Genomic DNA, 23,824 nt, shown 5'->3' with positions numbered 1-23,824 from the left:
CCCGAATATCCTTACTATAGGAAGGGGCGCCCCTGAAGATTTGATCTTTTATTCTCACAACTACTCCTGCCATTGGGGATAGATTGTGGCTGCTGGGATCACCAGTGTTAATCTTCTACACCACAAAACAGAGCACAAGTGTCACAAAGGTGTGAAAGGTCAAAACAAAGGTCTGTGCTGCGGGACCAGTCATAGCTCCTGAAGCTGCCCCTGATCCTAAGGAAAGGGCCTCAGTATATCAGGAACATGAAGCCGAAATCCTCAGCGCTGACAAGTAAAGCTGCAGCTCCCCCTAGTGTTACACATGGAGCCCTGCAGGGTGTGGGGAAACAAGTGCGAGTATGAGGAAGCAAAAACTAAAAGTGACAGACTAAGGCTTATAAAAGGCTACAGATCTGTGGTCAGGAGTCAGTGAGAAACCCGCAGCAGAACCTAATGGCAGCAGTGGATGGACTGTGAACAGATGTCATCCCCCGGGCATGGAAAACCTCTGCTCACACACTCCCTCATTGTGGATTTATACCTTCCCATATCTTACACACAGCACAGATATACGATGTGCGCAGCAACCCCAAGACTCCAACAGCATGAAGGTCATTATGGGTCATGACCCCTAGCTGTAACCTATGGGAGAAGTTTTACCAGCTTCCATAGTCTATATGGTGACCTGTGGTCACTGAGGACAACATGGTTAGGGAGAAGCTACACTACAAATGTGTGTCATGTGCCAAGGAGACATCGCACAAAGTGGATTTTCTGGTCTGGCAACTGTAAAAATGTAGAAAACTTTCAATGCAATCTTTTTAAAGGGACACTAAACATCTGACTATTGTGCACATACATGCCATCTATTGTTTCCTGCTCTCAACAATATCAGGCCGGCTCCGGAAAACATCACGTTTACGTCACCTGTATAAAGTGGCCTAGTCAGCGCACGCACACCTCTGCTAGACTCACTCCATCGATGGAGAAGAATCAGGCATGGAGTGATACACAATTCTATCCACAATGCATGTATTTCCACTGCTGCCATGTATGCTATGACATCGCAGGCTGCAGAACGCCATTAGCCAAATCTGACATCTCAGTCTTCAGCTCTCCTCAAACATTTACCTTGGATCTGGTCATGGATTTGTTCAGACAGGCTGAAGACCAACCAAAGGCTTTAAGCGGCATTCAGCAGCCTGCAATGTAGTGTAATACATATAAGCTTGAGAGGCGATCGAGGAGCACGGATGGGGTTTGTATACAACCATTATGCGGCGACCGTATGTCGCTGGGGGTGAGCCATCCCCAATTCTACTGCTGAACAACCTCCCGGGAATTTCACACATTAATCCGAGAACCATTGTCCATGTGAATTCTCTGTATCACAGGGACTTATGATGCCATAGCGCTCACTAGGACAGAGTCTGCGTCACGCTGCTCTAATGCATTTCTCAGGTGCAACATAGTCATGCAAAACCAGAACCTAACCCATAATTACCCTGCACTGACCCCCAGTTGTATTCTGTAGGGGGCGGCTCGAGTACCCGCTTACATACAGCGGAGCTTCTCCCTTATCAATGTGGCCAGAATGAAGACACACAGCTCCATGTCTCCTCTTTTTATGAAGACTTCATCATTTTATTTAAATTTTTATCCCACGACATTAAAAATAATAATTAAAAAAAAAAGTAAGGGAATGTTTACAGAAAGATACAACGGGGGCGAGGTATTTCATCTGGTTTTAATTTATAACTGTTTGAAATCCAGTGACACCGACACACATACATACAGCTACCACCGCCGCGCCCCTCCCTGTGCAGTGCGAGAAGGGGGGAGGGCGACCGTGGATTAGATTTTGACCTGTTTCTTTTATTGTAAAATACAGTACTAATGAGTGGATTGCTACCTGCATGCATCCACGCCTGACACTACACTGATCCCCATACTGTAACTCAAACAGTACTGCCATAATAAAAAAAAAAATAGATTTATATATCATCAAAAGTCGTATTCCTCTTAACCTATCCTGAGAGGCCTAATGGTGCGGCCAGATAGTCAATGCTACAGGCGGTACACGTCCCTACAACTCCTTAGTTATTATATAAATATGGAAGAATTTTATTATTTTTGTACAGTTCACTACATTTCAGGCTACCCGTTAGCGTCCTACGGAAAGAGAAGACGGGGGGAGAGGGAGGGAGGTGGCGGGATGGGGGTTGTGGTGGCACGCAGTGGAATGACACATGGTCAGACAAGTCGGAATGTTCTGTAAGTATCAGTCTTCTTCTGTGCCGCTTCCGGAGCGGTCCTGCAGGGAGGAAAAGAAAGAGTTTAAGAGACAGATCAAAACATAAATTTAGAGTATTAGGACAGGTAGATGGGTTTTCCCAATAATCGGATTTTGTGAGTTATGAAATGAACCCAAGTGGCGCTCTCCTTACAACTCTATGGGAGTGATGACGTACACTTTGTTCTCCCATATAGATAAACAGCATGTGGTGGCGCATGAGAGTCTGCGGGAAGGTGTCCGCTGACCTCGGTTCACGAGGTAGGACCCACATCCACCACCTATTTGATGAAATCCCATTAATAACTGAGGCACCTAGTGCTGCCTGCAGGGAGACCATAGCATTTATTAGGAGGGGGCTGTGGCACTTCAGAGAGTCCTGCTTCCGCTTCACATGGTCCATTGGCAGCTCCCTCCCTTATCAGCAGATGGCGCTGAACAACAATAAAATATACACAGCCACTATAAAATGTATGGCACTACGCTGCGGAATGAACGCTGTGGTCTAAAACTTCTTTAGCATCAGGACCACAAGTAATGGTAGGGGGTATCAGGAGAGATTACACATCCAGGATAACACTTCTGTATGACACTCACCTCTTCTTGGTCCTCTTCACTATCGTCATCGCTGACTACAGGCTTGGCCCTGCATCCCCGGCTGGTGCGCCTGCGCCCCTTCATACGCTCCTGCATCTTCTCCTTACGTCCTAGTTTGATTTTCACCTTGACTGAACGAGCTGTAAGACAGGAGGTGGGTGACATCGGTAACTGCAGTAACTCTAAATCCCCTCCTGACCAAGAAACACAACCACACTGCCCCCTGAATTCAACCTTGGGGTCTCTAGAATAGAAACACATCAAGGGCAAATGCAGTACTAAAGCAAATCACCTATAAACTGTTCACACATGGAGAATCATCTGCATGAGGTTGTCCTGTCAAATACTGAATGACAGGTGGCAAACTCCCTTTCACCGGAGGCCTTGTGCGTCACAGTTAAGCAACGTTAATAACCATTTCATACTTTGGTGTACGGAGCTGTGTGAGGTCTCATTTTTTGCGAAATCAGCCGACGTTTCCAGCATTTTGAGGTCTGTGCAACATTTTGGTCACTTTTTATTCCATTTTTGACACCATTTTACATTTTGGACACTATTTTCCGTTATGGAGGTCACCGCCGGCAATAACCGTTTTTATATTTTAGTAGATCGGGCATTTGGGACGCGGAGTTACCCAATGTGTCTGTGATGTTTACTGCTTATTACGTTTTATGTCAGTTCTATCAGGGGGCAATTTGAACTTTTAGGTTATTTTTATATTATTTATTTTTAAAACTTTTTTTTACTATTTGTTAGACCCTCTAGGGTACATTAACCCTAGATGGTCTGATTGTTCCTACCACATACTGTAATACTACTGTATTGCAGTATATGGCATTTCTGCACAACATACATTACCAGGAGCCACTGGCTCATTGTAACGAAACTGCAGAAACCGGACAGCCTCGGGGTTGCCATGATCCAAGATGGCAGCGCCAACGCAACACTGTCTTTTAAATGCTGCCATCATCGAAGGAGTTAATAGCCACGATCCGTGGAAGCAGCAACCGTGGTTATTATGCAACAACCCCCACCTGTGTATGAAGAGGGCTCAGCCCATGAGCCCTCTTCATACACCCCCTGAACGGTACAGCTACGGCACAGAGCGTCAAGGGGTTAAGTAGTGGGGAAGGGGGCAGCAGCGGTCTTCTCTGTGTGGCAGCTGTATGCGGTTCTGAAGACTTCAGAACTGATGATGTCATCACATTGCGTCTATCGTGGGAAGGATGAGTATCTGCTCTGGAAAGGAAGACGTGCTACAAATCACAAGACCTCGTGTGTGACAACTGCTCTATAGCGAGTCCCAGCTGAGGCACTTACATTCTGACTCTGATCCTTCCTCCTCCAACTCCTCGTCTTCTTCACTCTCGTCTCCCTCGCTTTCCTCCTCCTTCTCAATCTTCTGCCTGACGCTGGTGAAGACAGACTGCAGCACGATCGAATCTTCATAAATCTGCAAAGCAGGAAGGGTATCGCATACTAAGACCCAAATTCCAGAAGAGCAAGTCTGGGAGACATGAATCCAAAGCCTCATAAAACATCAAGGCCGAGGAGCAGACTCACCAGAGATCCTTCCAGGTTGAAAGTCTGTGCGTTCTGGCAGAGCAGCATGACATCCTTCTCCAGGTCGTTCAGACTGCGGTACTTGTGATTCCTGATCCTCTCCTGTGAGCAACAAATCATCTTCTGGATTAGCGATTCTTGAACTAAAAAGAAGCAGCCCCATCCCCCGACCACCAGCATGTTCCTCAACTAACCTTGATCTTCCTGAAGTCCACCGGCTTGCGGATAAGTTCATAATACTCTGGGAGTTCCTTGCGGGATGGAAGCTGGATGAAGACTTCGCTCAGCTGTCGTCCACTGCCACTAATAGAAGAGAAGAGGTCACTTAGTCCTGGAGATTTCTAACGGTGTCATGTAAAAGGAGAGGAGGCTGAAGACCCCACCTGTCCTTATACTTGATAACAGCATCTACAATCTTCTTCATCTTCTTGGTGAGGTTAGGAGGGTTGGGGGAAAGCTTCTCAGCCGGAGGTCGCCCTCTTTTTTTCTTCCTGCCATCATCCTCCTTCTCCCTGTGTCGGGAGCTGGTAGTTGGGGTTCCAGGGTCTACATCTCGTTTCCGCTTACGGGTGGTCTTCTTTTGACGAACCTCTTCCTCAATTTCCTCTAACGTACCTTCCTCAATGGCCTACGGGAAATAAACTGCTTAGCTACATGAGGTATGTGCCACTTCTTCCATGTATCGTCCCTACAGCAAGTACTCTCTACATACATCAGATTTCCTTATTCCCATGATAGGTTATAAGTAAGATCGCTGCCGCCTGGGGCTCCCACTTATCTCATGTGAAAGAGCAGTAGCACAAGACAGACCACCGCTATTCCCTTCTGTGGGATTTCTGAGGATAAACAAATACTGCCCATGCACAGGTCTACCGCGAGACCTCCAATCATTATAAACTTATCACTTCTACCTAGTATAGCCGGTACGAGGCTCGACCCATGTTCATTAGAAATTATCCAAAAAGCAGCACCACAAACCTTCAGCCACTGCTTCTCTGTGAGGGAATCGCTGTAGTCCACTTCCTTTCGGTTACGGGATCCACGTCCAAACATCTTCTCCTCCTCCTCTTCACACGTCAGACGCTCGACTTCAGCGTCGTCTTTAATGATCCAGGATGGAAGCTCATCCTCCTCCATTAATCGGGGTTTGCGTTTGGGATTGCGAGCTTCTTCTCGTCGCCTGTCCAGATCCATCCTCTGATAGGAAAGTACAGACCATAAACCAGGGAAATATTCTACATACACCCCATAAATTAAAGAATACTAAAGAGTATGACCCATGAGGTTTTCCCAAGACACTTACCATAAACAAATCAAACTCTTCCTCGTGTCTTGCGATCATCTGATTGACAGTTTCATCATCTGGGACCTCGTCTTCCTCCTATCAGCAAAGAGAGTCAAAATTAGGAGTCAGACTAAATAGGGATTTCTACTCAAACCTAAAAGGCAGTGATCAACTTGTGTCAAAACTATCCAAAAGATCATTGGGGTTCTGAGCACTAAGCCCCCCTCCCAAATAATCATGTGAATGAAGTGCAAGACCCACTTTCAAGGGACATCAGAACAAGCCTGTCCAGGAAGTCCCATAGAAGTAAACCAAGCATAGGTTAGAGTATATTCCTTCTCATTTTTAGAGAAGTTCTCAGAGAAGCCCTCTGTATCTTCTCACTCACCTCGTCCTGCTCCTCGTGCTCCAGGATGGCCTGCAGGAAGGCTTTCCTCTCGTGGCTGGAGGACTTCTGATCAAACATGCCAGCCTGGATGACCTTCTGATCCACATTCAGCTTGTACTTAGCGGCGGCCAGGATTTTCTCCTCCACGCTGTTCACTGTGCACAACCGCAGCACACGCACCTCGTTCTGCTGTCCGATACGATGAGCGCGATCCTGTGCCTGCAAATCCTGCAAGAGAGCAATCAATATAATGTCACCTATGGAAATAGGCAAACCAGCTCGCTACGGGGAACTGTATATAACAATATCCATGATGGCAGGGCTCCGAGAAGTCGCTGCTTTACACTCTGGCCGTTCTTAGTACTGAAACTCAGTCCCATTGAGTAGGATGCAGCTGGTCGTGTAATATACGTGTTTTAATTCATATATAGGACCCCCTGCCATAGTGATCGGATATCAACTGATGAGGAGTAGGAATACAAAAATGGCTTCATACCTGATGTGGATTCCAGTCGCTATCAAATATGATAACCGTGTCAGCAGACTGCAGATTGAGCCCCAAGCCTCCGGCACGGGTACTGAGCAGGAAGACAAAGTATTCTGACCCGGGCTCATTGAATGTCTTCAGTAACATGCCACGGTCTTCTGCTTTAGTGGTTCCTGCAGAACAGAAGATATAGATATACATCATCCAAAGAGTCAATGGAGGGTCTATATACGCCAACATGAGGAACACTAAGGATAACCATCTGAGTAATCAGGGGACATCCACTCTGGTTTACGCACCATCTAATCTGAGGTATTTAAAGCCCCGGTAAGCAAAGTAGTCCTCCATGATAGTCATGAGGGTGGTCATCTGACAGAAGAGCAGAACTTTGTGGTTGGTGGCCCGCAGCTTGGGAAGGATGCGGTCAAGCAGCTCAAACTTTCCAGAGGCCCGGTAGAGGTCCTGCCTGCAAGACGAGGAGAAGAAGTATTAGGACACGCCATGGGCTTATTTACATAAACTACGTGTAATCGAGATGGTAGAGGACGCTCACCCCTGCACAATGCCTCCTGTGAAACCCAGGTGTTCAGAAAAGGACTCCTGCAGAAGAAAAGAAAACACGTCAGCGTCCCCTAGTGGCCGACCATAGAGCGTATATTTCCAACCATTGTCTGTAATGTTACTTCGCACATTTTTACTAGTGATGCCATATACGTAATAAAGAGCAGACGTAGCATAACCAAGGTCATATGTCTCACCTCTATCTGCTGGAACATGTACGGGTGGTTGCAGATCTTCCTCAGCTGCATGATGGTGTTCATGAGGGTCTTCGTACCACCTTTACCCTGTGAGAGAGAGAGTGATACACCCCATGATTAATCACATAGCGCCCCCTTTCTGTACATAGATGTACGCACTGAAGCAGGGCAGTTACCTTCTTATCCTTCTCAGAGCCGTCCGTGAGGAGAACGCCCTTGGCCTGCATGTGTCTGTACAGGACCCTTTGTAACGCAGACATGTCACATTTAATAACATATTCCACCTAAAAGAAGGAAACCGGAGTCATCCTCAGAGACCGAGATACTGACTGATACTAGTGCACAGCATCAGGTAATGCTCAGTATAGTCATCCTTTATACAGCATGAGGACTGTACTTACCTTCTCTGGCAGCTGAGCCTCCACCTCCTTCTTAAGTCTCCGCAGTAAGAAGGGACGCAGGACTTTGTGAAGACGTCGGATGATCAGGATGGTTTCTTCTTCATTTAAATCCACCTGGAAGACAAAACCAAATCTCCATGACCCAGGGTCAGATAACTAGGGAGCAGCTTCATGAGCGCCGCACATAGGGACAGTATGGTGTCACCAATCATCTATATTACCACGTTCAGGAACAGACAAGTTTATTTTTTGTGCACACAACTTTTTTTTCGGGCTAGCAAAACAATTCATGTTTTTTTAGGAGAAACTCTTATTTCCACTTTCATAGTAGGACATTTATTTACATTTTGCTACTGTAATTGGGGTTACTGTGCTGCCCCAGTTACAACTGTCAGGTCTCACTATTTGGGCTGTGACAGACCCAGAGCAACCTCCTTACATCAGCATCCGGGCAATCACCTGGACTCAGAGGTAACAAACCTCGAATGACTGAAATGTATGAGAAAAGGAGTAAATCAGAAGGGTCAAGGGTCCTCCACTGCTGTCTGCAAGAGGACAGGACATTTGGTTGCACATCGATCAGGCAGCCGCCTAAATCCTGTGCCTCAAATATGCTTGAGGGCCAACTATATCAATGCTGCAAATAAAATGCTCAGAGATTCATAATGTGCACGAAGGATCACAGCAATTCTTCAAGTGAGGGCGAGGACAAGTCTGGTGACCAATCCTCTCGGTGGACACTGTCCAGATCTCAGCGCAGCTCTCGGCTGAAAGCGGCTGTAATTCAGGTCACATCTGACTGAACTCTCAGAGCGGTTGTAGTGAAACCTGCCAGGATGATGTCGGTGTCACATACTACACAGCCGCGCTCTCAGCGGCCAAGACGAAGCGAGATCTCTGGTCAGCAGTGAGGGGATCGTGGCCAGATCTGCTTCTAAGAGCAATGTTTACAGCATACACAACATGAGCGAGGAGAGCAGCCGCCCCATCACAGCGCTCAGAATAGAACAAGATCATCAGAGAATAACATCTTCATGATGAAGTCACTATTTGCTAATATTTCAGACCTAGAAAACCATATTTTGGCGGTTTCAGTAAGAATCCTAGAAATAATGTACTATACATATACACACACATGATTAGAAGGAGCCAATGTCGCTCTCCAGCCTCATTACCTTTTCTCCCGTCATGGCAAAGGGAGCGTTAAACCACTGCTCAAAGGTGCTACAGCTCTTGAAGATGGTTGGCAGCAGGAAGTTCAGAAGCGCCCACAACTCCGGCAGCTTGTTCTGTAGTGGAGTCCCGGTGAGCAGCAAGCGACGCGGGGCTACATAATGGGTGTTCAGGACCTGCGTCAGCTTACAATGATGGTTCTTCATGCGGTGACCTTCATCCACAATCATGTACTTCCAACGGATCTACATACCGGATGGAAATGTTAGCAACTTAATAGTCTCCCATCTGGGATCCTAAGGGTGATGCCACACGTGGCGTTTTTGGTCCTTTAAGCATGCGTTTTCAGTCCGTTTACCATGCGTTTGGCTGCTTTGAACCCGTTTATCTATTAAGATAAACTGATTCTAAGCAGCCAATTGCATAGTAAATGGTCAAAAACAGACGAGTTAAAAACACGTGTGTTTAACAGACTGAAAACCCCACTTGTGGCATCACCCTAAGGCTATATTCATACTGCCGTTGCCCGCCCGTACCGTACCGTAGCGGGCAACGGCAGTGTACGAGGAGAGGAGGAGGAGGTGAGCGCACGGCGCCGTATTACGGGAAAAGATAGGACAGGTCCTATCCTTTTCCCGGGTACGGAACGGTACGGTGCCGCACCGTACCGCTCCCGTAGGGTGCCGTGCGCCCATAGAAGTGTATGGGGGACGTATATCGGCCGTATATACGTCGGCCGTATATATGTCCCCCATACGTTAGTGTGAATGTAGCCTTAGGCTCTGCACCACATAAACGCCCTTACCTTGGCCAGAATGTGCTTGTCCTTAATAATGTATTCATATGTAGTGAGAAGAACATTAAATTTTCCGCTACGGAGCATAGGAACAAAAGCACGACGAGCAGCAGGAGATCCCTACAAGGCACAAGAGTTGGGTTACACATAATGTGTTGAATAGCGGTGGACGACAAGCTGAACATGTACCATACGTACCTTATACGACACCTTCACCACCGATGGACCCCACTTGTCAAACTCATAAACCCAGTTAGACAGTGTCCTTAACGGAGAAGAAAATACAAGAGGGAATTCCAAGCATCACTCAATTGAGTCTAATAATTAAGAACCCCCCCAGTAATTATTCGCCAACTAAAAGGAGACCAAGGGAGCAGATCAGCTCTAAGAGCGGAGCAGTGTTATCCAAGATGGCTACATCCAGCTGCCGATTCCAAGTCAATGGAGTTTAGGAATTTATTACATGTTGTCTCAAATCAAACAAATTTTCACGTCTATTGGAAAGTCCGTTAAATATTAAAGCGATGGAAGTGAATGGAGCTACTCACGACAGCGGCACTATAATGAGGAAGGGTCCATTGATGCGCTTGTGTTCCATGAGGTACGTAATCAGAGCGATGGTCTGGATCGTCTTCCCCAGACCCATTTCATCAGCAAGGATCCCGTTCAGGTTATTGTTGTACAGAGACACGAGCCACTCCAGACCTTTGACCTGAGGAAGGAGAAGACATGTGGGGAGATCAGGAGGTGGGCAATGCCAACAAACTGAATCATCCTTTGGGCAATCTCACTTACCTGGTATTGTTTGAGGAAGCCATTGACCAGCAGAGTAGACTGCTTCTCCACCTTCTCAGTCACAGCGTGCGCCACCGCGTAGTAAGACTGGAGGCCGGCCTCAACCTGGGATATGCTGTACTCGTCATCCACATCCTGCCTGGCGCTCCTGGGGACCAACACACAGGTAACATCTCACTACAGCCCTCACACAGCTGTGCTCTGAGCTCTGACCAGCTTTATGTCTCAGAGAACATACGCATTCAGCCAGCAGGTGGCAGCACCTTATAAGGGTTCTGTGGCCATTATGATTACTTGCCAGTAATGTCCATACGATTTACTATAATGTATGGACAAGGACTGGATCACACCCCTAGGACCAAATACATTGGGTTCATAATCTGGAAATCCTTTGGACTGGAAAAGATGGAAATCCTGCTTGAGGTTACACAAGGATAACACTTACTCTATTATCTCTCGAGCATAAATTTCTGAAACTTCATCGCTATCTGGGTCAGGAATCTTCTTCTCATCCACTGCAGGTAAACTGGTGGCCGGAGTCGCCGTCTGCTCCTCCTCTTCCTGGAACACAACAGAAGATGAAAACACTGGGTACAGAATAAAGATTGTGTTCTCTGTATAGGGGTTACAATGGTGATCAGTGGGTTATGACCATTTGTCATTCTCATCCCCCCCCAATAAATGGAGTGAAAGGCTGAACAATGCCAACCGCTAGACCATTCAATGACTATGGGAACGTTGCAAGTAGTGGAGCACAACACTAGGAATGGTGCAAACAGGGATCAAGCTCAACTTGTCCTGAACAGGGGAAACAAGAGCCGCTTCTATGATCGAACTTCAGCATGTGGATAGGGGGTAACATGGACAACCCCCAAGATCCTGCGGTGATACAGAAGGTTCACGCTCACCTCTTCCTCCTCCTCTGATCCACTCTCCTCGCTGTCTGATCGTGGTGCAACTTCATATCTATATAGAAGATCAGAAAGTCATTAGTGGTGCTTACGAGTCCTCATACTCATATAGGGATCACCGAGTATACTTGCTGTTACTCTGTATAGAGCATCTTCTCCATACTTACCCAGGATTCATCTCCAGCCATGCATCCAGCTGTCCTGCCTTTGGAGCATCGGAACCAGTCAAGATCTTTCCACTATCCACATGGATAACTTTGACAGGAAGGTCACTCATCTGACTAGTCTCATCCAAAGGCTGTGTAGGAGAAGCAGTGGTTATCCCATGTCACCCATATAACCACATCCATTCACGTGCACCTATAGACACCCTGTCCTTACCTCTCCATCTGGTCCAAGTGCGGGCTGCTGTCCTTCTGCGTTCTCCTGGATCTGAAGCAGACACGACATAGTATTACATGTTTTGTCACACACTTACAGGAGCGGCTCTTCTCACTCACATGTGTGATGGTCTCACCTTTTTCTTTTTCCTCCTCTTCTTCTCCTTCAGGACCTGGGCCGCTTTGTGTTGCCTGACCAACTCTGTCAGGTTGGCCACGTACTCGTCCGTCTGCTGCAGGAGGTAGGCCAGGCGCTTGTCCTTCTTCTGGTCAATCAGCTTCCTGTAGCCTTCTTCATCTTCTGCCTGGAAGGAGAATGAATAAGAAATGGATATACAGATCTGTACTGACAGAGGGCAGGGACACCAAATTTGGAGGATGAGGGTAACCTCATCCAACGCATGGGCAAGTCAAGCACCTACCATGAGACGACGCATTCTCTCCTTCTCAATCCTCTCGTTCTCCTTCTTCTGTTCTCGCTCAGTGTTGGCGTGATACGTGGCCACTGCCTTGGTCAGTTTTTGGATCTTCCCTGTGACAGAGCGGTGGAACTCCTTGAAGTCCTTGGCATGCTGGAGGATACTATTCAGGTATTCCTGGAGAGACAACACACCATGGTCAGTCCTATGTAGTCACATCACGAGGCATCTTACACTTTATATGGCTAAACCCTTCCTCACCTGGTGCTTCTGTCGTCTCTTGCGCTCCTGCTCGATCTTCTGCTGTTTCTCCAGTTTTTCGGTGATTCGGGCCTCACGCAGAGACTGTCGCTTACTGCGCTTGTACGCCTTGGCGTTTAGAGCCGTTTCCAGGGCAGTGTCCCTCCTCATACAGACCACAACTTCTTGTCGGAGCTGTGAAGAAGAGCAAATCATTAACAACAACTATAATGTATCGTCTCCTAATATGTGAGATAGACACTTTATAGGTCCATCATGAAAGTCCTGGGTTGGGTGCGACAACACCCTGGTCATGACCCTGGTCAGGACCTTACACAAACCACCACAGTTCTCAGCTGAGGCACCTACCTGTCTCTGGAAGTTCAAGAGTCTCAGAGCTTTTAATTCAATGGTAGCTTTGGTCCTAAGATCACCAGCTAAAGACCCTGGGAGGTTCTCCAGCTCCTGGATCCTATGTGCAATCCGGGCCTGAAGTCTGACGAGTAACATTTAATATATATCAACAACATATTATATATTATCTATATCAGACAATGCAAATACTTCACACAAGTCTACTAATAACTAGAAAATACCTACCGATATTCACGCTCTTGAAGAACTTCCACTGGATCCAAGCCTCTGGGTTTTTGGATAGGAGTGATACGGTTGGCTTTGGGATGGAACTGGACCATGGGTGGGGGTTGGGCCGGCTGACCGGGTGATGGTGTCTGGGGTGGCATAACAGGAGAAGCCGCAGGAGGCACTGCGGGAGGTGCAGGTGAAGGGCGGCCTGTTGGCTGTGGAGGAATTAGCTTCTGAGGAGCAGTGGCTGGAACAGCAGCGTTGGCCATGGGACCTGAAAGGGAAGATATTAACCAAATCATGAACATTAGGCCCAAGGATCATCTTTCAGATTTCTAATCATATTTTAAGTCTACAATATTAATATTACCTTCAGGCCAGGGTTTAGGGGGAGCCCCTGGAGGATGCCCTGGCATTACAGGAGGAGCACCTGAAGGTCCTGGAGGTGGCATGGCTGGTCCTGCCATTCCTACATTTGGAAGGAAACACATCATATAGTATGTGTATACATTGACCTAATCTAGCCAGAGTTGGCTCTGAAGTCATGCCAGCTTATGCCTAGGATTATTTTCTCACCATGAGGTCTGTTGTAGCTGGGTGGTGCTGGCCCTGAGGCAGGCACAGGTCCAGTCCCGGAAGCTGCAGGTGGAGGTAGTGTTGGCATCTGTGGCTGCATGCCTGGCATGGGCCTCTTGCCTTGCACCGCCATCTGTAGTTGATCAGGTATAGGTTGCCCTCTGGCCAGCATCTTGTACGCCATGATCTGTGCCCGTAACTGATGCAGCTGATTCTGATTGAAAGGAGTCGGACTGCGGCTCGTCTGCTGGGGTTGCTGCTGCTGGGGTTGCTGCTGCTGCTGGGGCTGCTGCTGCTGGGGGTCCGCATTCTCCATGTTCCCTCCTCCAGAACCAGAGGGCATTGGAGGTCCAGAGGGTGGGCCATTAGAGGGTACTGGGCTGGACACATGTTCAGAGCTGCCCAGGGGTGAGGGGTAACCTTAGAGGAAGAGATGGGTATCAGCATCTTGTATATAGTACCTACTCATACCGAAGTAAGGTTCATCCTAATAACATGTATACCTTGTGAGTGCTGGTCCATTGGACTTGGTGGTGGCCCCATTCCAGCATGGCTACCAGGCCGCAAAGGCATTCCCTTCATCTGGTTATAACGGGGGTCGTCCGGCATAGGCTTTTCATGCATGGACTCCATAGGCTGAAACACAGAAAACCAAGAGCATTAAATAAGCAATAGACAGGATACAAACTCTAGAACTTAGTGTTACCCTGAAAAAAGACTAACCTTATGCATCTGATGCATGTTTTCAGGAGGATATCCGCTAGGTCCTTGAGGGGGAATCTGTGGCCCAGGGCTCGGTCCCATCATGCTGTGTGCTGACCCAGGAGATGGCCCAGGGCTAGGTCCTAGCATGGCACCAGGGGAAGGCCCAGGGCCAGGTGACTGGACAGGCCTAGGGGTGCCGCCCATTGGCGGATCTGGGGTGGACATCGCTTACGGTGAGGGGTTCTCTTGATATTTATCTAGGAGAGAGGAAACAAACATTATTTTAGGGTTTGGACAGCAAGACTGACTGAACAGACTACGAAATGTTGTGTAGTCTGTTACCATAGAAACACCCAAGTCTGTCTAGGAACTGTAGACCACCATTTAAACAAAGCAAAGCAATAATTCTTTGTTTATATAGCGCCTACAGATTACGCAGCGCTGCACAAAGCATGTCAAATTGGTCCCTGTCCCCATGGGGCTCACAATCTAAACAACCTACCAGTATGTTTTGGAGTGTGAGAGGAAACCAAAGGACCCAGAGGAAACCCACACAAGCACTGAGAGAACATACAAACTCTTTGCAGATGTTGACCTGTGTGGGATTTGAACCCAGGACCCCAGCGCTGCAAGGCAGAAGTGCTACCCACTCAGCCAATGTGCCACCCATGATCTTTTTTCATTGCAGAGGTGTCGTCACTATGTACTGCCGAGACCAGAGAGGAGGATTGGACATGACAGACAAGATGACTGCAGCCGCAGCAGCCAGGATGCTCTTAAAATCTGCACCGTCAGTATTCCTAGAGGAGCAGACAAGGTATAATTCAGATCTAATTGACCTTATTCCAAAGTACATAGACGGCAGCCTCACGGCGCGCATATAAATCAGGGAAAGAAAACACAAGAGCGGCACAGACATCCTCCCTGTGATGTCTCCATGTAGCACATCTGTACACCGGCCAGACGAGAGCCGCCGGGGTCTATACCATGTTCCCAAAATCAATGGAAATCATAAGATTGCTTATTCCTTCACCAAGAAGCCGAATCCCACAGCTGCAAAGCAAACAAGACACCGTGGTAACAGACTACAACAACCCGTGTAGTCAAACGCCAATATATACAGCTTTGGGCTCACATTTAAAGAAGCACAAGACCAATGAGGTCTCACACTGGAGAGCACGCATGTTTTTGGCAATCTCTCGGCATGCCCAACATGTATATGTCTTCACTGAAGAATAACCCACCACCAGACAAATTTAACTCTCACAAAAAAGCGGGATCAGGGGAGTAAAAACCCAACGGCCCGGTCATCAACCACCTCCGAGATCTGCTGAATCAGGGTAGGCTATTGAAAATACTTCAATAACCCACCCAAACAAGTAACTGGACAACCCCTTTAATAGGGAGTCTAGTTGTGACCAAGCAAAATTAGTGTTTGTGCAGAATTACAGCCCTGGAGAGATATGGAATCATACATTTTTTTTTGTGTGTGGTTAGTAGCAGCAGGACTGTGAAATATGGATTTATATTTCAGGATTGGAGTTTGTGGGTTTGTCCTCACACTGCTGAGCTCTGTTCTCTCTGTACATTTGAGTATCAGTAGAGGAGGGGCTGTTAATCAACTCCATGTCGGGAGCCAAAAACAAAGCAGTACAAGCCTGCAATAACATCATCCATTTATTCACAGTCCTGCTGCTACCAACAACATACACAAAGGTATGATTACACATCTCTCCAGCGACAGGTAGTCTGATCAGACCTGCTGGCAGGTTCCCTCAAATTGAGGAGCCCTATAAATGCCCCTGAACACGGCTCTACGATCCTAACCTACAGGGTAATGCTTCCATTACAGCTCCCGGAGCCCTTGTGTCTTCGTTGCTCTTTGTATGATGTACAGAATATCCGCATCCACAATGCAGAGGCGACAGATTAATAGAGAACACCAAAAAATGGAAAATGAACGAGCGGCTCCCGGTAGGGGGGGGGGGCAGAAAATGAAAATCCCATGTAAATGGAGCTGTCAGGTTACATGCAGCCGCCCACGCCAGAGCCCGTCACCGACTAAATACAGAAGAACATTTCATAGGTGCTCGCTGTTCTCCGACAGTCATGATAGAATTTATGGCACGGAGCGGGGGGGGTAGCGAGGGGGGGGGGGGGCGCTGGCGCTTCCTGGCAGCTCCATCTAAATGGCACAGGGAGATTTAATTAAAGCCAAGAATCTGATTAACGCCTCGCTATGGTTGTAGCGGGAAATTACTGGCACTTTGATGTCTTGCTTGCGTTAATTACAAGGCCGAGCCGGCTCCGTCCAGGTACGACACAAAGTAAATTAAATTAGGATGGAGGCGAGAGATAAAACGCAATCTGTTCTGCTCAAGGAGAGAGGCACCAGGCGTTTCCAGCACAAGACGCTCGTCTCCCAGATGCCAGCGGAAGAGCACAAGGGAAAAAAATAAAACATAAAAGAGGCTTCAGAAGAAAAACGCATTAATTATTGAAGGTTTTATTATATGTGCCCTGGAAGAAGCACAGCGGAGAACGCAGAAAACGACAGCGCCGCGCACAACAGAGAGGTTTAACATCCGCCTCAAGACCCAGACACCTAAACAGCGTCCCCTGCCTGACCACAGTCCTTATACAAGCTACTGGTCCCAGTTATCAGCCATAACAGGGTGGGGACAGGCCAAGACTAGCGTCTAAGGCAGAGTGCTGCAAAGCTGCAGTGACCCTGCAAGGCCACCATACAACATGGGTGCAGGAGGTCTGACCCACTCCAATGACATACTGATTGCTGAGGTCTGGGGGCAGCCCCTGCGGTTACCCCGGGTGTGTCCCCAGCCTTAGGGTGAAATCTTACTCTCCTACAACATCACCAACTATAACAGTGACAATACAAACCAGGGGATTGTGAGTCAAACCCAATGATTTCAAGGAGGACCATCTGATGTGAATGAGGGGCTCCCCAGCCCACGCTTTGTTCTTGGGAATATTTGATAACTGTAGAGTAGCCTGGCAGAGGATTTCTCATTTTATACAAACCCATCCTCTTCTCCCTCTATACTGCCCCATGGCACAGACCATCAGCAGATTTGGTTTCCAGTCTGATCTCTATACTAATGACACCCAGCTATATACTTCTGCACGTAACATCACCCCTGCCTTACTGCAGAGCACCAGCGACTGTCTCTCTACTGTCTCTCACATCACGTCCTCTACCTAAGGCTTCATCTTGCCAACACTGAACTTCTCGTCTTTCCACCATATATAAATCACACGCCAGGCCCGCAGTTATTATTGTGGCTATTATTAGGAAAGGGGATTGACCCCCAATGATCCTTGTGAGCAGAAGGCAGACTGCACCCCCCATATAGCTCCATACAGACAGCCACTAGAGCACAGCTATGGACGCCTCCATTATGGGCACAGAAGACAAAAAGAGGAGAAAGCAGGAAGATATCAAGGATAACAATGGCGCCATTGTCCATCGCTCCGTCACCTCCATTACTCATCCTGTGCCCTCTCTGACCCCGCCTGAGACGGCTTTTATGTTAAATTTCGGACAGGATACACCAGTACTGTTACAGGACCCCCTTATGTTGCACTTGTAGGACAATGGTCCACAGCAGCGCTCTGTAAAGGTGTCAGTCAGCGGCCGACACCGAGAACCACCAATCCCTGTATAAGAATGTGTCTTAGGGAGCGCTAAGAATATCTGGATCAGAAGAAAGTTTTTCCAGTAGTATTATGTGTTGTCCCTGAAGATTTGTGTAATCGTATCTTTGTGTATGTTAGTAGCAGCAGAGCTGTGATATTTGGATTTATATTCCAGGATTGTAGCTTTTGGGAAGTGTTCTCTGATGTTACCTGCAACAAACACAATCGCCCTACTGCAGTCTTACTGATGGCAGACGTGTCCCACTAACCAGTTACTCAGGCACTGTTCTCAGCACTATATATTGCATATAGAGTTATAATAGAGTTGTTAAAAATTATGCTAATGAGGCTGTGACTCTCCGGCTACGTCACCGGAGCGTCTTGCGTTATCATTTACTCACTCCCCCGTTACGCTTCCAGTCCCACCTGGTCCCTGACGTCTCCTGCTCTTTGCACAGGCCTGGTGGTGTAATGGGTGGGTGAATATATTATAAGAGGCTCCAGTCTTATTATTAGCATAATTTCTATAACTCTATATAACGTATGGAGTTATAATAAAAAGTTCTTAAGAGAACAGTCCATCAGGAAATGGTTAGTAGGACCACTCTATCGGTAAAACTAATGGCTGACATCCTTTAATCCAGAGAGCCAAGAGCACAGCAGTGTGAGGACACACTCCCATTATAATCCTGGAATATAAATCCATATTTCACAGTCCTACTGCTCCCTTTACACATGCAGTGGTAGGATTACACATCTCTCCAGGGGTGGTACCCAAACACTGTCCATAGCACTGTATGGCTATTCCTGCTGACATGTCCAGCCGTACTAACTAGACTGTTACCATAACAATTTTTGTGGTGGACTGGTCCAAACATCTCACGTGAATTGGATGTAGGGTGAGAACAATCGGGCATAGGTACTTGAGGGGGGTTGGGGGCAGAAAGAGTGCCCCAGCTCCACACTACTGAGACAAGACCAGTAACTCCCGATACCAAGCAATGCCCCAGCTCCACACTACTGGGCCAACACCGGAAACTCCCAATACCAAGCAATGCCCCAGCACCGCAAACTCCCGATACCAAGCAATGCCCCAGCTCCACACTACTGGGCCAACATCGGAAACTCCCGATACCAAGCAATGCCCCAGCACCGTAAACTCCCGATACCAAGCAATGCCCAAGCTCCACACTACTGGGCCACCACCGGAAACTCCCGATACCAAGCAACGCCCCAGCACCACACTACTGGGACAAGACCAAAAAACTCCCGATACCAAGCAATGCCCCAGCTCCACACTACTGGGCCAACACCGGAAACTCCCGATACCAAGCAATGCCCAAGCTCCACACTACTGAACCAACACCGGAAACTCCCGATACCAAGCAATGCCCCAGCACCGTAAACTCCCGATACCAAGCAATGCCCAAGCTCCACACTACTGGGCCACCACCGGAAACTCCCGATACCAAGCAACGCCCCAGCTCCACACTACTGGGCCAACACCGGAAACTCCCGATACCAAGCAATGCCCCAGCACCACACTACTGGGCCAACACCGGCAACTCCCGATACGAAGCAACGCCCCAGCTCCACACTACTGGGACAAGACCAAAAAACTCCCGATACCAAGCAATGCCCCAGCACCACACTACTGGGCCAACACCAGAAACTCCCGATACCAAGCAATGCCCCAGCTCCACACTACTGGGCCAACACCAGAAACTCCCGATACCAAGCAATGCCCCAGCTCCACACTACTGGGCCAACACCAGAAACTCCCGATACCAAGCAATGCCCCAGCTCCACACTACTGGGCCAACACCGGCAACTCCCGATACGAAGCAACGCCCCAGCTCCACACTACTGGGACAAGACCAAAAAACTCCCGATACCAAGCAATGCCCTAGCACCACACTACTGAGACAAGACCGGAAACTGCCGATACCAAGCAATGCCCCAGCTCCACACTACTGGGCCAACACCAGAAACTCCCGATACCAAGCAATGCCCCAGCTCCACACTACTGGGACAAGACTGGAAACTCCCGATACCAAGCAATGCCCCAGCTCCACACTACTGGGACAAGACTGGAAACTCCCGATACCAAGCAATGCCCCAGCTCCACACTACTGGGACAAGACTGGAAACTCCCGATACCAAGCAATGGCCCAGCTCCACACTACTGGGCCAACACCGGAAACTCCCGATACCAAGCAATGCCCCAGCTCCACACTACTGGGCCAACACCGGAAACTCCCGATACTCATGGACTGACCCCCATTCAAAGGATTAAAAAAAAAAAAAAAAAAAGCGTGGCCAAATTTCTACAACCAAAATGACAAAGTCGATCGGACGGGTTATGGCTCGGGTAAGTCTTCAGCTGCAGTTACAAAACCAACCAAGACTGAACTGATCCCTACAGTATGAAGATGCAAAATGTATCAGGTGCTGGGGTCACCTTAACGTTCAGTGACCTCCTCTCAGGTCATTATTCAGCCTCACACTAGCGGAAGCTGCGGCACATCTTACTACACACACTATATACAGGCCTTTCAACATTGTGCCTACAAAACATTGTGTCTGAAGAAGGTCCGTGACGGACCGAAACGTCACTATGAACCGCTGCTGGAGAACTTCCATTAATAAATCATTAAGAACTAATACAGTAACTGGAATCCAATTTATATACAGAAAATAAGAGATTGGGACCCTCCGCAGCGCACAGCAAAATTCTCTATACAAAATTATTCAGAATAGGGTCAGCCTCAGGACCAGCGTTAGTGGGGGTCTCAGCAGTCATAAAGCCACCAGTCCAGGAGTTAGTAGCAGCCCTTTAACTAAGATCTAGCAATCCCACTGTAATAATGCCTGATCCTCTGTGATGGGGGGGGGGGGGGGGGGTCACAATCATAGGAGGTCAGAAGGTCATGTGTTTACCAGCCATTTCCGATCATTTTGGTGGGACCTTCATTAGGGGTCTTGTCCTATATCAGGCAGCTTCATCCCGGGCTTCAAACAAAACCAATACAACCCCAACTACAGGACAGAAGCCTTGTACACAGAGGACTAAACATCTGCTCCCATCTGGATGGAGAACCTCCATAGACCCACCACTAAGAACCTGCTGTGAAGGTCCGGAGGAACCAGGAGTTGGGCTCCTAAGAGTTTCATGGTGATAACGTGGAGGGTATAGAGGAGAGCCATGTACATGATAGTGCCACAAGTGCCCGTCCCATGCTCACTCTGCGGCACCTAGCTCATCAGTGCCCAGTAACATTCACCAGCCTACAATAAACTTCTGTAAGCTCTGGATGCCAGCTGTGCCCCACAGCACCCAAATTACTGATAGATAGTCTGTAGCCCACCAGAAAACGGGCCCGGGATCATCCTTATATCACAACAATCCTTACTGCCTGGCGCCCAGATGCCAGCCTCATCCTATTACCATACATGATGATGGTCAACCCAGACCGGTGCCACAACACCGTACTCCATGCCCCAGGAGCGGGCAGTGTATTGTAGAATGGCATCATTGTACCCGGGCAGCACACAGCTCACATTCATTAAGCACAGGCGCCCTGGCACCACCAGGAACCATACCATCCAATACACAGCAAGCCGTGCCCACCTCCAGGTCCCTGTGCCCCCAGCACTGAAAGTGACCATGCCAGGAAAACTTATGCCCGGGGTGGTAACATGTCCTGATCATCAGGAGTCCTGGGGAATGTGAGGGTTACAGTGACAGAAGAGATGAGCCAGTGATGGTGGTGGCACAGGATGCTGTACCCCCTGCCCTCCGGCTCCCGGGGACCCCCCATCACCCCATTACCTGGAGATCCTCGTTGCTATCAGGCCCCTTTGTCCCGGCTGCGCCTCCCACCTCCCGCCCCTTTCATTCAATGACTGCCCAGAGCGCCCCCTCCTCCTGTGCCCGGGCTCCCCCTGGCGGCTCCGCTCCCGCGCTGCTCACCTCTGCACACCTGCGGCCGCCACCGCTCACCGGGACTCCGCCGAGCGCTGCCCCTTTCCCGCCGCACACACTGCTCAACTAAACCCCTCTCCCCTCCCCCTCTAAATTATATACTCCGAGCGGCAGCATGGACGTCCTGACGTCACGGCGTCGCTCCTTCTTTGTCCTATGGAAAAAGAATGGGATTCAGGTTTCAACCATTGCCATGGAGACGGCTGGGAAAAAAGGGGAGGGGAGCCGCCATCTTTGAAAAGGGCAGATTCCAAATTCTGTCTCTATGTGACTCCTGGATGGTTTATCTGGATTGGGGAATATTTGTGGTGATTGTTCAGAATAAAATTGTATCATTTGACACATGCTCCTGCCCGAAATGTACCCCTCTGCCTGTGGTCATCTCACTGCAGCACAAAGTGTGAGGAGGGAAGTGCTCCTGCAGTGTAACAGCCTGTGAATCTGCAACATTGAGGGGCTCTGGTAGCGTCCCTAGAGCCGTTCTGCCTCAATAGTCTAATTTAGATTTTAGAAGGAAGGAGGCCATGCATAACACACAGTCCCGGTGCCTGGAGTAATGTCCCTGGTTCATCAGGATGGATTTTGCTGGGAGATTCCTTTAAGTGCACAGCTACAGATGATGGAGGACTCGGATGAGGTGTCTGACTCTTTGGCTGGGAATAACTCCAGGTTTTGGGAGCCCCAGTGCCCACACACAGGGTGCTGCCCTACATAACATATGGTCACATCTGTCACAGGACCGGCCTCGCCCGCTATCACTGGTTGTGACCACATATGGCGCCTTGTAGGTTACCATACTGCCAATAGTGTCAGGTTCCACTGGGACAAAATATCAGTTTTTCGCGTTTTTTTCTCAATATTTGCTCATTTTAATAAAGTTAGTCATGGATTTGAATCACTTTATTACTCGGGCTGTGGGGCAGGGCCTGCACTCTGCCTCTGCAGCACATCCTTTGTCTCCAGCAGGCCTCTCTAAGATGGCGGCTCCGGCCTCACCACGCTGAGCACGTGACCGGGAAGGGAAGGCAGGAGAACAGCCTGGGGAGAAGGGGCGTGGTCTCTCATTCATTCGCCGGCTGCCAATCAGCAACTGGATGCGGCGCCTCAATCTCGGCGAGGCTTGACCCGCACAAGGGGAAAATGACGCATGTGCAGTAAGTGCTTCACTGCGGCGGATAGAGACCACGTGACGGAGTACATAAATCCTGAGGCTAGTTGTATTATCTACAATGATGGGGAATGCGGTGAGAGCGCCCCCTGGCTGCAGGTGTGACTTATTACTGTCATCCTTACCACATCCCTGACTCAGACAGGAGCCATAACTAAATATAATAATAAGGAAAGAATGTCCTGCCCCCAAAGGCCAGGACACTCACAGTACACTGGGGGGACAGGACAGGGACACGCTGATACTTGGGGGGACAGGACAGGGACACGCTGATACTTGGGGGGACAGGACAGGGACACGCTGACACTTGGGGGGACAGGGCAGCGACACGCTGACACTTAGGGTACAGGACAGGGACACGCTGACACTTGGGGGACAGGGACACGCTGACACTTGGGGGACAGGGACACGCTGACACTTGGGGGACAGGACAGGGACACGCTGACACTTGGGGTACAGGACGGGGACACGCTGACACTTGGGGGACAGGGACACGCTGACACTTGGGGGACAGGGACACGCTGACACTTGGGGGACAGGGACACGCTGACACTTGGGGGACAGGGACACGCTGACACTTGGGGGGACAGGACAGGGACACACTGACACTTGGGGGACAGGGACACGCTGACACTTGGGGGACAGGGACACGCTGACACTTGGGGGACAGGGACACGCTG

At 48.9% G+C, this 23,824-nt stretch overlaps 1 protein-coding gene and 1 long non-coding RNA gene across 2 annotated transcripts in view; one reads left to right on the top strand and one right to left on the bottom strand.

The window, feature by feature from the left end:
* Positions 1-16,421, top strand: part of LOC140128125 (uncharacterized) — a 55,018-nt gene extending 38,597 nt beyond the window's left edge. The window contains exon 4 of the long non-coding RNA XR_011855109.1: positions 15,023-16,421. This is a non-coding gene — a long non-coding RNA (uncharacterized lncRNA). The remainder of the gene's footprint in view (positions 1-15,022) is intronic.
* SMARCA4 (SWI/SNF related BAF chromatin remodeling complex subunit ATPase 4) lies at positions 1,592-22,110 on the bottom strand. The gene is made up of 34 exons (XM_072149535.1): positions 21,965-22,110; positions 14,353-14,591; positions 14,133-14,265; positions 13,630-14,049; positions 13,424-13,522; positions 13,069-13,327; positions 12,838-12,964; positions 12,490-12,663; positions 12,232-12,405; positions 11,947-12,114; positions 11,811-11,861; positions 11,597-11,727; positions 11,427-11,484; positions 10,964-11,079; positions 10,519-10,666; positions 10,272-10,435; positions 9,922-9,988; positions 9,733-9,843; positions 8,930-9,172; positions 7,755-7,868; positions 7,530-7,637; positions 7,354-7,440; positions 7,149-7,195; positions 6,895-7,061; positions 6,605-6,768; positions 6,109-6,336; positions 5,739-5,816; positions 5,414-5,632; positions 4,819-5,063; positions 4,630-4,738; positions 4,436-4,537; positions 4,193-4,325; positions 2,873-3,012; positions 1,592-2,296 (listed from the first exon to the last, which is right to left on the bottom strand). Exons 2-34 carry the CDS (start codon positions 14,557-14,559, stop codon positions 2,264-2,266), a joined length of 4,824 nt encoding a protein of 1,607 aa, XP_072005636.1. The 5' UTR covers positions 14,560-14,591; positions 21,965-22,110; the 3' UTR covers positions 1,592-2,263.
* Positions 22,111-23,824: the final 1,714 nt, after the last annotated feature.

This window comes from Engystomops pustulosus, chromosome 4, assembly GCF_040894005.1.
Source record: "Engystomops pustulosus chromosome 4, aEngPut4.maternal, whole genome shotgun sequence".
NCBI lineage: Eukaryota > Metazoa > Chordata > Amphibia > Anura > Leptodactylidae > Engystomops > Engystomops pustulosus.
This window is presented reverse-complemented; position numbering and strand designations above follow the sequence as displayed.

Bases quoted from the DNA above. Each gene is read 5' to 3' on its own strand.
- SMARCA4 (XM_072149535.1), bottom strand. From the start codon at position 14,559: ATGTCCACCCCAGATCCGCCAATGGGCGGCACCCCTAGGCCTGTCCAG. The intron at 7,638-7,754 runs GTAAGTACAGTC...TCCTTCTTTTAG, and splicing joins AGGCTCAGCTGCCAGAGAAG to GTGGAATATGTTATTAAATG. The intron at 4,538-4,629 runs GTTAGTTGAGGA...TGTTGCTCACAG, and splicing joins TGGACTTCAGGAAGATCAAG to GAGAGGATCAGGAATCACAA.